Here is a 15,295-nt window from a genome sequence, read left to right as displayed (position 1 = left end):
ACCATTTATTTTGCTGTTGTTTTCATTTCTAAAAATCTTCCTTTAAACAATTCTTGGCAAAGCAATCAGGCAACACATTGACATTTTCAAGGCTAAGACACATGAACATCTCCATATGTCTGGAGAGCCATGAAATCATAGACCTTGCAGTTGTTGTCCTGCGTAAATAAAGGTCATTGTTTTTCTCATAACAGTAAAAGCTGAAAAATAAACCTAAAATTAAGATGATTTTACTCAGGACTCAAGGCCATTAAAGAGAGAGAGAGAATTAAGATGATTTTACTCAGGACTTAAGGCCATTAGAGAGAGAGAGAGAGAGAGAGAGAGAGAGAGAGAGAGAGAGAGAGAGAGAGAGAGAGAGAACAAGACATTTATCCCAGATGGTATCTGGAGAAGTGCCAACCAACAGAAACAGGAGACAGATGGGAGTTTTTGGCAAGTAAGTTGACAATTTTGGGTAAGGACTACTCTAAAATCTGGGACAATTCCAGTTTAACTAACTTCACAGAGGAGACCATTCTCCTGGGAACAAAATACACAGGCCTTGTAGGAAAGGGCTGGTGTGTCTGTCTCTGTCTGTCTGGGAGACAGAGCTACTCAAAGAGTAAGCAAACTGATAATGAGCAGTTACGGGAATAGATGAGGTCCACAATCCTCCACATTGTCTACCCAGAGTAACCTTTAAAACCGAACTGAAGTAGATCAGGAATCTACAGAACCCCAAAAGGAGAATGAAATGCAAAATGATCTTTGAGTCAAAAGCTTTGTTCATTGATGGACGGATTTAAAAAGGAAGATTCTTTGGAAACTGTCCAGTCATTTCTTTCAGTCATGATACCTCCTGGTTCATAATATAAACCAATTAACAGAAGGCCCTGTTCTGGGCTAATTGTAAACTGAATAAGAACATTTTTGTTTTTTTTTTTTTTTTTTTATTTTTGTTATTGTTGTTTGTATTATTTTGGTTTGTTTTGCAAATGATTAAGAATTCAGACTTTGGACCTTATTTCTTCCAAGTCCCCCAAATAACATGCTTCTGAGGTAGGAAGGGTTAGAGTTACAGATAGGGATATTTAAGAGTTATGTTCAACTCAGAATGAGATTTAGGAAGATAGAGGAAAGACTAGTTAGAAAACTTTGAAGTCACCCAAGTCAGGTTAACTAAACTTGATGGCTAGCAAGAGAAACAAGGAAAAATAGAGTTTAGCTACACTTTGGTCAATAGTGACTAAGGTATTGTTGATGGGATTGGAGGTGTGGTCCAGAGTCTTAGAGGCAGAACATTAGAAATAACTTTCATCCATCTGTTGGCTGCCCCATTATCAAAAGCATTATTTAAATTCTGAGTTATTGTGGTTTTGTTTTATTTTTATAATTGTATCATAAAAGGGGGAAATATACCTTTCCATCTTAGGTTCAAAACTTAAAAAACTTCAATAGTAAACTATTGGGTAACATGTCACCCAGTTGGACTTCAGTACATTTCTTACTTTGTTCTGTTGTGGGTTCTCTAGCTGATGTGAGTAAGCATGTGTTGTGCATATTTAGGGAAAATATTTTGCATACAGTCGTTACAAGAATTATTTCAGTATTCAATCAATGTTCATATGTTTTAATATCATTGCTAGCATCAAGATCACTAATGTTAGAAAACAAAGTTGGTTGACAACAGCAATCTCAAAAGGCTATGCATGAATTTTATCTGTGTTGTACTAGGTTCAGGTTTGCAAATGATATTATCTCCTTAACTTAATTAAAATTTAAAATTATCATGACCCATATTTTCTTGGAAAAATGTTAATGAGAACAAATGCTATAGAAGACCAGGTGGAAAGGGAATCCCTGTATACTGTCAATGTAAATAAATATTAACAAATTAACTGTGGAATATAATATAAAAGTACCTCAAAATTAAGAACAGAGCTAACATATGATCCAACTATTCCACTTCTTGAACTGTGCCTAAATATATAAAGAAATTGCAAATGAGTGTTTCACAGGATATTGGAATTCCTATGTTCACTGAATCATTATTCAGAATAACATCCAGATGTTCCTTGATGGACACATGGATTTTTAAAGTGGTCAAAGATACATAGTGAAATGCTAGCTAAATTTATAAAAAGCAGAGAAATCCAGAAATCTGTAATATAATGGATGATGAACCTGGAGAATATTCTATTAAGTGAAGTGTCATGTATTTATAGAATCTGAAAAAACAAAACTTAAGAACAAAGACAATAGAATAGTGATTTAAAGATCAAACATTAGACAAGGGTAACTTTTCCAGATAGATAGAAGAAGCATGAATACATGTTACACAACATGATAATTGTAGTTAAAAAAGATATAGAATATACTTGAGTATTGTTAATATGGTAGATCCAAAATGTCCTCAAAACAGACACTTCTAAGAATGTGAGGTGATAGGAGTATTAATTAGCTTAATTAAACCATGACACATTTTATATATACTAGTGTGATATACATGTTATCTATTTTCAATACATGTAATTTTGTCAATTATACCCAAAAACACTTTAACAGAAATGAATGGTCTCAGGAGTTTAAGTAATTTCAAGAATTTGTTTAAAGTTAGTAAGAGTGAATGAAGGACCTTGTTGGACTTGTGGGAAGAGGCCCTGTTTGTACAGGACAGAATTTCGTAGTTTGCTCTTCTCCATAGCTGTTTACTTACAGTAACTCCAGTCAACAACTACACCTTAAGATCTCACTAGCAAGCTCTGTTCTTTGTCAGGGATTGAAAGGGGAATTTATAGACACACTGGGAAGCACATTGGAGCCCCCTTAATGTCATGAGAGCTTGTTGAATAAAAATTTTCAGGCTGAAAACAGAAGTATTCACAATGGGAGTTGATGTTCGAACTATGTGTAACCCAGTATATTGGTATTTCCTCCTCAACAGTAGGAATTTAGCTTATAAGTACTGAGTGAAAGCAATACATACAAACGATCTCTTCTATTCTTTTCTTCTTTTACATATTATAATTACAACGTTTATCCCTCCATACCTTCCCATGAAACACTCTTCACTCCCCTTCAGATGTGTGACATCTGTGTTCACTAATTGTCATTACACACACAAATAATATTCCTTGCCTTATTTCAAATATTCTAACATGTAACATTACTATAAGTAATTACTTATAATATAATCATATCATATATTATATTATATATAATAATATAATGTAATTATGATATAATAACTTATAATATAATCATATAATATAATAAATATAATATAATCATCTGATAAAATAATCACCTACACATCTTCCCTCTTATGACTTAGGTGATTTCTCTTCAAAGCATTTGTTACCACCTGATGTCTTACAGAATGAGTATTTAATCCCCTAAGAATATCAGGAGAATAAGGATTCATTAATCACTTCCAGAAAAGTACCCCTAGCAGGGAAACTATTCCTAGCGTTGAGAAAAGGGTTACTAAATGTTTGTTAAATGAATTAATTAAAACATACCTACAGAAGTACACAAGAGAACTTTTATTAGAATAAACATCTGATAATGAATTTTAATATTGTAATAAACAATTTTCATTTTATGATAAAAGATATTAATAGTATCTTATATGGTGCACAACTGGCCTTACAAAACATGGCAAAAGATGTCTAGAGAGGACAACTAGATCACAAAGGATTTTGACATCCCTGTGTCCTCCCCTGAGGACCCTGGTCCTATCCAGAAAGCAATGGCATATCTCAGGCTAGTTTTGAACAGAAGATAAAGGAGAAGCAGGTTTGTATGGACACTGAAGTGAGTCAAAGCCTGAGCAGCTCCCCTCATCCAGATGAAAATATAAGAAAGTTTTGTAAGAAAGTGACATCTGTGGAAATACATCGTGGACTACACAAATACAATCCCCAGCATTTGGGACCCAAAGAAGTGTTCAAATTGTGGCATGCTTATTACTTTCCTAGTACGCAGAAATACCAGATATACTTTAAAGACACAAGGCATGAATAGATTTATTCAGTAGTCAATATTTAGGCTAATAAAATCTGAGAGAGGCACTGGCACACAGGGGTTTGATTATATAGTGAGATTAATATGCATAAGAACTCATCTACTCATGTTACCTTAACTTCAGGTTTTTTTCTCACACATTTTGTTTCTACCTCATAGTTCTTATTGAAAAAATACATTGAATGTATAATTTAGTAAATTAATATAATTCACTGGATATCTTTAAAATATATTCCTGTTCACTTTATATATTTTCAACATGTCTAAGTGTGATTCTTATTTTTTGTACTTTGAACATGACTAAGCTAGTGTCATTCTTATTTTTTTGTATATTTTAAGTTCTGGTATTAAAGTTGACTTTGGGTCCTTTAAATACCAAGACCATTTTTCTTACTGTGAATAACTGTTAAGCATGTATGGTGGGTGCGTCTAACCAAAGAAAAATCAAAGGCCATTATTATGACAAAATCATAGCTGTGGGAATACTGAACCCCAAACTTAAAAGACCATAAGCAAAGAAATTCAGATTTTTGTAAACCCATTTTTTTTAACCCTCTAGTATTTCTGAAGACCTAGCTATTACCAGCAAAAGAACTTATAACTTAAGGAATCAGCATTCCTCTGGTTCATTTAGTGGTCTGTTACTCATGTATCTTCTTATACTTAATAGAGCACTGGGGATTGTCTCAAACCTCAAAACCAGAGAATATTATAGTCCCTTGCATTATAAAAGACCAATTTCCAAATGGACATTTTGAGAACAAAGAGGGGCTTTGCTCATTTTTCTGCTTTCCATTTAATTAAGGGACCACAGTTAAGAGTTTAAGTAAATCCATCTTAGGAGAAGAAGAGATTTGCTCCATTCATGGGAAAATTTACTCCAAAAGAGATGGAAAAAAAAAACCCACCATTTTTTGAGTCAGCTGAGGGACTCTCCTTCCATAAATTCATCCTGTTTTGATCCATTTTCCTTGGTATCTTGTTGAAAATCCAATCAAAATGAACCTGAAGCCATCTTTCTTACAGGGGAAGGCCAGTTCAGGCACCCTCTCCACTACTGCTAGGAGTCTTAGCTGGGGTCATCCTTGTGGATTCCTGGGAACTTTCCTAGCGCCAGGTTTCTCCCTAACCCTCTAATGTCTCCCTCTAACAAGATATCTCTTTCATTGCTCTCCCTCTCCATTCCTCCTCCTACTGGACCATCCAGTTCCCTCCTGATCTCATCTCCCACCCTCTCCCCTTCTCCCACCCTTCCCACCTCCCTACTCCCCAGTTTACCCAGGAGATTGTATCTATTTTCTCCTCCCAAGGCAATTCATGCATGTCCCTCTTAGGGTCCTCCTTGTTACCTAGTTTCTCTAGAGCTGTGGATTGTAGTATGTTTATCCTTTGCTTTACATCTAGTATCCACTCATGAGTGAGTACATACCATGTTTGTCTTTCTGAATCTGGATTACCTCACTCAGGATGACTTTTTCTAGTTCCATCCTTTTGCCTGGAATCTAAACTGTGCCATTCTGAAAGAGAAGAGTTGCCTAGAAATGGCTAAGCATCTTAGGTCAGTGGCAGTTTCTTAGAAATTGAAAGTTTCCTCTATGTGAATATGCAAAAGGTTTTGAATCTCATTGGTGGATGTTGTGAACAACAGGCTTCTTTCTGTCATATTTCTCTAGGAAAAGGACAATGCCTGTCTTTTAATGTTTGAGACTTCACTAGCTTAACTAGTGTTAATGGTGCCACACTGAGTCATTATGATGAGAATAATAATCAAAGAGAGACTGTTATGAAATGCTGAACATTATACTGTGCACTCTGCTGGGTCTCTGTATCTGGGGACTTTGTGCTGATAGACATCAGACATTTTGAAAAACCCTATCTTATCTGGGACCAAAAGGAAAGAATCTATTTGTCAGTGTCTGGCTTTTCCATCCTGTCTACCTGCTTAAAACTGGGCCATGAAATCTAGAAGACTACCAGAGTCTCTGTCCATCTCTACGCTGAGAATATGACATCCAGACCATGATCAATTAACTCCGACAGATGCTTCTACAAGGAAATATTTTCCTGTACTTAAATTTATCTTTGTCAATTCAACCCAACTCCAAATAGGATTGCTGTTTTAAGTTACTGTCTTATATTTTAGATTTAAGAATGATATAATACTTAATAGAGGTAGATATACAGCTTTGAAAAATGTAGCCATACTTCCAGTCAAGATAGTGCTCCTAAGCTCTATAAGAACAAAGCTCATCTAAAGCCATATATTAATAGAGAACTTATGACACATTTTCTACTATCTATTGAGAACAGATGTCCAAGAACTAGTAGTGAATTTTATGGGGAAAGCAAGAAATTTTAATTTTGTTTCTCCTACAAAATAGATTTGTTGAGGAAAAGTACTTTTAAGTTTATATCAAGAAAGGAGTTGAACCATCCCAATTCAAGGAACTTGACTCTACAAAGAAAAGACATGATACTAACAGGTATATGGTCATCTGATGCAACATTCTTCCCATGCCAATCTCAGTTGGTCCAAACTCATTAGACAGGTCTCCAGTTACAGGACATTAAAACAAAGAATAAGTTCATTAAATTTGTTCTTTGAAAATACCATGCTTTGAAGACATATTTTCTTTTTTTTGGGGGGGTGCATACTCAGTGGGTACTGGATGAGTGTAGTTTTGACTACATAACATTTGTTACTAAACAAGCTTTACACTGAGAGGAAAGAGTAAGCATGATTGCCCATCCCTAACCAAGAAACTATCTCTGATTGGCAACCATTCCTAAAGGAAAAAAAAAATTAGTTGTTTCCAATGGCATCTCATTGGGTCTACAAATCACAGCTAAGGGCTGGCCCATATCTAGCCAGAGGTGGTCAACACAAAACATACTCAATGTTATTTTTTTAGGATTTGTTTTGGTCTCATAAGTCTTCTTCTGGGCATTTCTTTACCTTATTGGTCTTTTGCGTATCTGTTACTATTTCTGATTTTGTGTTTTTGTGGGGTTTCTGTGTGTGTGCGGCTGGCTATTTGTGCATGTGCTTCTTGTGATTTCACTTCGGTTTTGTTTTTATTTTTTTCTAACAGCTTGATTATTTTTAATTTACTCATTTGTTCTCTACAGAGATGGCGGCAGGTTGAGGGGGGAAGGTATGGAATTTGATGAGTGAGGAGGTAAGGAGAATCTGGGAGGAGATAAAGAAGGGGAAACCATGATCAGAATATACTGAATAAAAAATCTATTTTCAATTTAAAAAGGAGAGAGAGAAACTCAAATCCACATATTTCATGAAGTATGTGCATGTGAGCTGGGTGTTCCTGGGAGGACATGAGTGTCTAGGAGTGGATATGACCAAGATACATGGAACAGAATTTCCTAAGAATAAAAATATCTAATTATATTAAAAATAAATGGTAACGATTATGAATGCAAAGAAAGAAAACAGCAACAGCAACAAAAGCCTTAATGTTTACTGGGCAGAAGAGTTTTTTTTTTTTCTCTTAATGATATTTCCTATTTCCTGATGTGAACAACCATGGAATCCCATACCATGCAACACTGAAATCTGTTATCATTGATATATAAAATCAATACCAATATTTCAAATACAGTGGATTAAGGACATAATGACTTCCATTTCAGAACACTTTTTCAGACTATTTAACGTTTATTGGTCATTTGTGTCTCACCCTTCTCATTTAAGAATTCAGCAGTGACTGTTAAGATTCTCCATACCTCCTTCACTGGGGTTGTAATGTACGTACTTGAGGAAAAAATGAAAATATCATCAATATCCAAGAAGATATAAGTTCTAACTTCATTTTATTAAATTGGTTTAGTAATTTATTGCATATGGATGTTAGAGTCACCCAAAGTGTGGGAAATTCTATGATCACACAAGTAAGATATTACAGACTATGGCTGTCTTAGAATGTGACTGAATCATTTTATGTAATTTATAAGAGATATGATTTTCACAAGAATTAACACCATGATGCCATTTGCAATGTTTTATTTTGCTATTAGCTTGTTAATCATAACATGCAAATAATCAAAAAGAAACATACACATGACAGAGAAAAATGATTCAAGAAAAGTTTCATTAAGTAACTATGCAAATGTTTAGTACTAAATACATTTCTTTTAGTGGATGTAGCTTCATAATTTTTTTGTTATACTGAAAAATACTGTTCTCACAATACACAACCTATATTTCAGCAGAAAAAAATTTGAGCATATCAAGATTTGAACATATTTGTATTAGGATAAACATCCATGCATATTTATTTCCTGTTTTTGAGGAAATTAAATTAAATTGTAGGGACCATAAAAAGTTGGCTGATTTCCATGCTATCAGTAAAGAGGCTTCATACCATTTGAACACAGAGATTTAGAAAACACTAAATTTACAAATAAAAAACTAGTTTTAATGTATTTGTGTATCTGTCCTCACGATGAAATAGGCCTGCTTTTCATCTTTTATTAAAAAGTGGTAAATGTTCACAAAACATTTCCTTCATTAATTAAAATCCATGAAGTAATAGCAACAACAAAAGAATATTGTGAAAACTTTACACACATCCCCAAAATACCTAACCATGAAGTATTGCTCCAGAACATACTTCCATGTATTGTTAATTAACAGTGATTAGAAGATGTTAATTAACAGTGATTTCATTTGCTACACGTAGACACTCATACATGTCAGGGGGTAGACTACTTTGGGTGAGGGGATTGCCATCTAAGCGCAAATGCTTGATCTTGGAGTAAGACAGTGGACCCAGGATCTTACAGAAACTCTTGACTTCAAACTCTGTGGATGGAAGAATAAAAAAGATGAAACATCTTTAATTGTATGATCTTGAAATTATTATTTAAAGAAAATACTCGCTGACTGATTTATTGTTAGATAGGATGTCCCATGTAGAAAGCCATCTTCACTCTATGTATTTGTGAAATAAAGATCACTGAGCTTATATTTCAAGCTTCTAACATGGCACAGAAATATTTAATAAGCACTAATAAGGATAAAGCAGGAGGCGCAAGGAAACTTCTCAAAAATAGAATTTGTTTATTTAACTTTGATAATAAGGCTTAGAAATGCATCCAACTAACATGAATTAGTAAGAAATGTCTTAAAATGTTTAGTCTGACCTGAAGAATTGTATGAATAACCACATCAATGAAAAACTCATATCCTTGGTATTTCCAGCTGAAAATGATAAACTTGACTATGTGATCACTAAAGAATTTTCCATCAGCCATACTCTATGGCTGAGAATCAAAACTCCAAGGCATAAACCAAATCACAGAATGTGTATCCAGTGTTGCTTGGTGGTTGAGAAGCTGTCATGAACCAAAACTCAACTAGTATTTTAGTAGAAACCAAGAGCTTTACTCTAGAACTACCTATGTTTACCCTGGTCAATTGGAACTTGACCTTGTCTGGTCCTTAGTTTGCTGTTTTCTTTCATGCTCAAAGTCTACTGAACAATGACAAGAAAAACTCAAACAACTCCATAGAAGAACTCCATTCTTTTATGATGCTTATTTACATTACATTTCAGTGCAAGTCCCTAGTCTTTCTTTCTACAATACCCACCTCTGAGAAAGTATGATGCAATGATGCTATCTTTGCTACATAGCTTGGGAACTGCTGTCCCCTCTGTTTGGCATAATGTATTGCTTTCAGTGAGCTGCATTAAAATTATTGAATTGTTCAAAACACCTCACAGCATAACAACACACCTAATACCCTCAATAATCACTGGTATCTTCATTTAACCTATTGCTCGTTCTCCAATCACTTAACCTGAAGAAGATAAGGTTGATTTAATCTAACTCTTAGCCACATGACTGGAATATGGATAATTGTTTGTGGTTATATATTGCAGCATTGAATTTTTTGGGGGGTGGGGCATGTTCCTCATTTTCAGATGTGATGACTCACAGGCCAAAATATCCTTAAATTTGCATATATAAGTAATGCAAAAAGTTTTAATTGCTTTTTGGCCCTGAGCATATAGCACACGACTAAACAGATATCATCTTCATTTTGTTGAGCATCATAATTAATCTACAGCTGATTTAATGTATAAGGGAAGATATGCATAAGGTTACACAAAACTATTATACCATTAATATAATAGACTTTTGAGTTTTGAATGCAAGACAGTTTGAGAACCAGTTTTTCATATGTACTGAAGAGCGTGCCTTTACATGTCACTAGTATCAGTCACTAAATGTAGTGTTCAATGTGAAGAACCTGATTTAGATTCAGATAATTGCAATTAGTAAATGTAATTATTACTTAGAAAAATGAAGGAACATGAACTGTTACATAGTGAACTTTATAAACAATTGTGCTAATAGAATTGTGATAGCCTGAACCGTATATAATGTGACAGTCAGTCAAACAGTTCCAAACCTTGCTTTGGTGGCTTTAAAAATAAAACAGAGAGCATTGTGCTCATGTTATTATCAGTCACTGTCTCCTTCATTAGAATATGCAATCCAGGAGCTACATTATGGAAATTATGGAAAGACTGTAATGTAGTCACAATGTCCCATATAATTTTTCTGATAACAATGTGTTTATCATGGCAAGAGAAGTGAACTTTTCATTAGATGAACAAGTTCAATTTAAATAGATAAACAAGTTCAATTTTTATATAATTGTTTTGTATGTAAAATGGTGTTTTCCACCTGAATTTTTCACATATTAGTGAACTAATACATTCATGTCCCAAACTCTGTTGTGTGGTAAGGTTGGGATGGACTATTTTAATTTCATGTCTAATTCCATACTGTCTAAACTAGTAAGCCAAGGAAAATGGAAGCCTACATCAAGACCAGCTCCATCACAGAGATAAACAAACAAACAAAAAATATATGGCAGCATGTGAAAAGAAGGTATGGCTGTGGGCAAAGCTAAGGGCTGGACAAAAGGGAAGGGCTCGGTAAGGATATGTTTAAATAAATAGATATTTGAAATCTTCATCAACATCTTTCCACTCTTAATCTTCCCTTGAATCCTCAGGCAAATACTGTGAGGACCACACACACCATGCTGGGAAAGAGAAGTGGTGTTAGCCATGTTAACAGGAAAACACACTGACTCTCAAGAGCTTGGGGATGATGGGACAATAGATGTGTGGTCTGTGTCAGACACTGGGGGGGGGGGGTGTGCTGGGGAACCTGTGCTTCCTGCATCGCCTCTGAACGTTTGTCTTCCTTTCCACGGGTGAATCCTGCCAGTAATAAAGGAATCACACAAATCTGCATCAGGAACAAACTAAGCAATAACAGATAAACAGTAAGAGCTAAAACAGCCATGTCAATGATCCTCAATCATTAAATCCTGATAGATTTAATGTCAGATTCTATGACTTTAACTGCACTTGGTCTTGACACCCTGAGGAAAGGCTAGGAAGAACTCAGTGTGTGACTGAGCTAGAGAGTTCCATGTTTGAATTTTGTTGTTCTTTTAACTCATTCTTAAATATGTTGTGATGCTTAAATATTTTCACACCTGATACAGCGATCAAACACAGGGGTAGCTTTATACTTACTTTCGAGTTCATTGACCTCCAGGTAGTAGTTTTCAAGGTTTTCATTAACATTTGGTATGCTTTTAAGCTTGTTATAGGAGAGATCCAGTTCGAGAAGGGATGATATATTAAATGAATTTCCAGGTATTCCACTATCAGCCAGTTGATTGTGAGATATACGCAGGTACTGCAGCCCATTAAAGCGCTTGAAATACTCTTCGGGGATGTTAGTGATCTTATTATTGTCTAGGTAGAGAGTGAGCAGAGATGCTGGGAGGCCAGAAGGAATCTTGGAGATCTGATTGAAGCTCAGGTCAAGGTACTCTAGTGATTTCAGACCTTTCAGAGCAGCGGACACAGCATCCTCTTTGAGCTGGTTGTATTGAAGGTGAATGAAGGTCAGGTTTGCCAGCCCTTCGAAGGAGCCAAGCTTGCTGATTTTATTGTTAGTGAGCTGCAGGTCCTGCAGGGACTTTGGCAGTGGCCCCACGGATTCGGTCAGGTTGTTGTAGTTTATGTGCAATTTCTTCAGTTGTTTCAGCTTGGAGAAAACTCTTCCTTTTATCTTGGAGTTTTCTAGAAGGTTGTGGTCTAGAATGAGCCACTGCAGATCAGTTACATTCTCAAAAGCCTTTTCATCGATATGATCAATCTGGTTGTTCCTCAGGTAAAGGTACTGGATGCCAGGAGGCACCATGGGGACACTTTTCAGCTTCAGATCATCACAATACATGGCGGTTGGGTAGTTGTGAGGACAGCTGCATTCTGGTGCACAGTTGGGTGATAATTCCCCATACATAAAGAGAGGGGCGTCATAATCATAGTACTGGCCACTGGCACCACTGACTAATGCCAGGACAAGAGCAAATGCACATAGATTCATGTTCAGTAAATGCTTTGAGTCCTAAATAAAGTGGAAACAAATTATTACAAAATAATATAACTCCAAGAAAAAGTTGAACTTACGTTAAGTTCATCAACAAAGTTCATTTTGTTATCTTATTTTCAATGCCTCTTAAAGTAGTGTCTTCACTGTCATTTAAACTTTTATATTTAAGCATATGAATAGGGGATAGGGGTGTGTTGTGTTTACAATCTTTAGGAGGAAACAGGGTTCAGGTATGTACACATGCGCCCCCTTCTGGGTATGGCTAACATAACCCCTTTAGCCCTTGCTTCTGGTCCTCCCTTAATTAGGAGGTGGCTCCTGTCTCAAAACCATGTTAGAACCCTACTTAAGAACATTTCTCTAAACCAGAAGAAATGAAAATTAGAAGACCACTGTAAATTCTTCAATGCACTCTGCCATCAACATCATTAAAGTGTCTCATTAGAAAGATCCTAGCTGGGAACAGGAGCAATCTGTGGTTTTTGTTTTTTGTTTTTTCCTGAATACAGCAGCTCTAGCTGCCTATGAAGTAGAAGAGGCGGCTAGCACATTCCTTTTAAAGGGCCTTGTTATCATTGTGGATTCAGAGGACTGGGAAGGATGGATTCTTAGGTGGATATTTACATTATTTGCAGCTTAACATTCCATGCTTTAAAACCCACTGCAAAACAGTACTCCAAAGCTACTATTTAGTAAATTAATTTTAGAAGAACAAATGTTTATCCAACAGAAAAATGCCAAACAGTCTTAGCTTTTAAACCCAAACCTAAAACGATCCCAGCTATAGAAAAATAGCTTGTTTCCAGCTTTTAAAAGTTAAGTTCTTTTCCCTTTTCAATATATTAAAAGTATATCTCCTTTGAGCCAAAGTGTACGGTGATATGAGTTGCTAATCCAAATTTTAGTGTCTTTACAGAGTGGAAGTAGGAGAGAAGAGAGAATGAGAAAGACAAAAATAACAACAACAACAATAATAATAGCAATAGCAACGATGGAGTCATGAACTGAGTATAAGGTATTAAGTTGAGGGTGTAAATTCAAAATGTTTCCTGGTAGTTATTTTTATGTAACATGTTTTGAAGAGGATGATAAACAAAGTTTCAGCTTTCAGAGAAAAGCGAGCAGCATAAAAGTAATCTGGAATATAAGAGTTGGTATTCAGAGAATACATTACAGAAAAGTCGATATTCCTTCGATAGAATGATGTGAAGAGAATTCACTCTCAAATCAAAGGCATAGTGTGATATTTTAGGTGAATAGTGTGAGACAAGTTTTTGCATCAGGTAACTTGGAGTGAGCAGGAGTTGGGAGACCATGCATTTTAAATAGATAGCTTAGAATCCTAACAGACTTCATCAAATGAAACATTGAAGAAAATTTTACAAAAGAAACACTTAAAATTCTAACATCAAATATAGTCATAGTGCTAATAAATTACTCCCTCCCATTTTGATGGAAGTCTTTAATGTAGTAAACAGGATTTGCCCATAGCTAAGCACTAGGAACACAAGGCATAGTAATAGAATTTCTCATACTTTTCAACACATTAATGATGCATAATGTTTTATTGATTCATTTGTAAGTTTTGACTTTTTTAATTGAATAGACATAATAACAAAAAATTCTTCCAAAGTTTTGGCCAAGCAAAAGCTAACACTCTGAATTTAAAAATGAGCTTGTAAACACACAGTGCCTCCACTGTGAAAGTCCACACTGTACTTTCACCCATATTTTTCAAATAACTGTGGCCATAAAAGCAATGTTCTTTGCAAAAAAGAAAAACGTTTCCCAGAATTTCTTAAAACATATTCCTGAAGGTGTACATCCTAAACCACAAATCTTTAAAATTAGCAAAACATGAAGAAGCAATCCATACAAATATCTAGTCATTCAGCTAATGTTTTATAACACAGAATGTTTATTGTAGCCTGTAACAACATATTTTGTTGCAAAATTTGTTGGATGCAGGTAGCAGTGACCTTTCTCTGCTACAATCCTAGGTTTTAACAATATAAGCATATGTAGCTAATCAGCAAAAAATGGTTAGCATTTTAATTTCTGTACTTTTTAAATGTCTAGTGTAACTATTTTCTTAATATGACCTTGGAACATTTTAAATTCCCCTTGCCAATCAATCTGGCACACACTGTGAAATTATCCATAAAAGATGGAAGAACCTATTAAGTAAAATGTGAAAATAAATATTCAAACCTGACATTGAATAGCAAATTGGCAAAATTCCTCTAGATTTTTTTTCTGTTTCTGTTAAAATTAAACACTGTCCCAAAGAGTCAGCATCCCCTGGGCTACAGTTAAAAGAGCACTTACCTTATTCGACACTGCTTCTGTTAATTCCTTAAACAGACACACTGAGAACAAGGATCCACTAATATATGCTGTGAACTCTGTCAGGGTGGAACTGGCTGCCAGACTCTCAGTGATACAAGAGCTGAAGAGGGTGGGGGGACCAGCCCAGTCACGCCAGTCTCTGGATGGATTGTGTCATGGTAGTTTCTTGTGGTGTGGCATGTGAACACTCTGCTCTCTAACGAAGTGCAGGTGGGCAGAAGAGACGTTACCCTATGGAAGGAAAGAGGAGAGAGAAAGATGTACTTAACTGGATCAAATCCCCTAAGAATTGAGCCTGCTGCACATGAGGCAATTTTGTGTGAGAAATGTTTCTACTATAAACTTCTGGACTTCTGCGTGTGTGGCTGCAGTTAAATCTGTTCATCCAACTCTTGTGCTCATGTAAAGAACTCATAAATCACAAACAGAGCAAAGGATCTCAGGAAAATGCAAATAAGCAAATTCAAAAGAATTGAATCTTTTTCATCCATCT

The 15,295-nt window shown here is 35.4% G+C and overlaps 1 protein-coding gene across 1 annotated transcript; it reads right to left on the bottom strand.

Moving 5' to 3' along the window:
* Positions 1–7,791: 7,791 nt before the first annotated feature.
* Positions 7,792–15,016, bottom strand: Lum (lumican). Its single transcript, XM_036169926.1, has 3 exons — positions 14,782–15,016; positions 11,586–12,468; positions 7,792–8,827 (listed from the first exon to the last, which is right to left on the bottom strand). Exons 2-3 carry the CDS (start codon positions 12,445–12,447, stop codon positions 8,673–8,675), a joined length of 1,017 nt encoding a protein of 338 aa, XP_036025819.1. The 5' UTR covers positions 12,448–12,468; positions 14,782–15,016; the 3' UTR covers positions 7,792–8,672.
* Positions 15,017–15,295: the final 279 nt, after the last annotated feature.

This window comes from Onychomys torridus, chromosome 20 (genome assembly GCF_903995425.1).
Source record: "Onychomys torridus chromosome 20, mOncTor1.1, whole genome shotgun sequence".
In the NCBI taxonomy this organism is placed as follows: Eukaryota; Metazoa; Chordata; class Mammalia; order Rodentia; family Cricetidae; genus Onychomys; species Onychomys torridus.
Note: the sequence above shows the minus strand (reverse complement) of the source record. Positions and strands in the feature narration are given on the sequence as shown.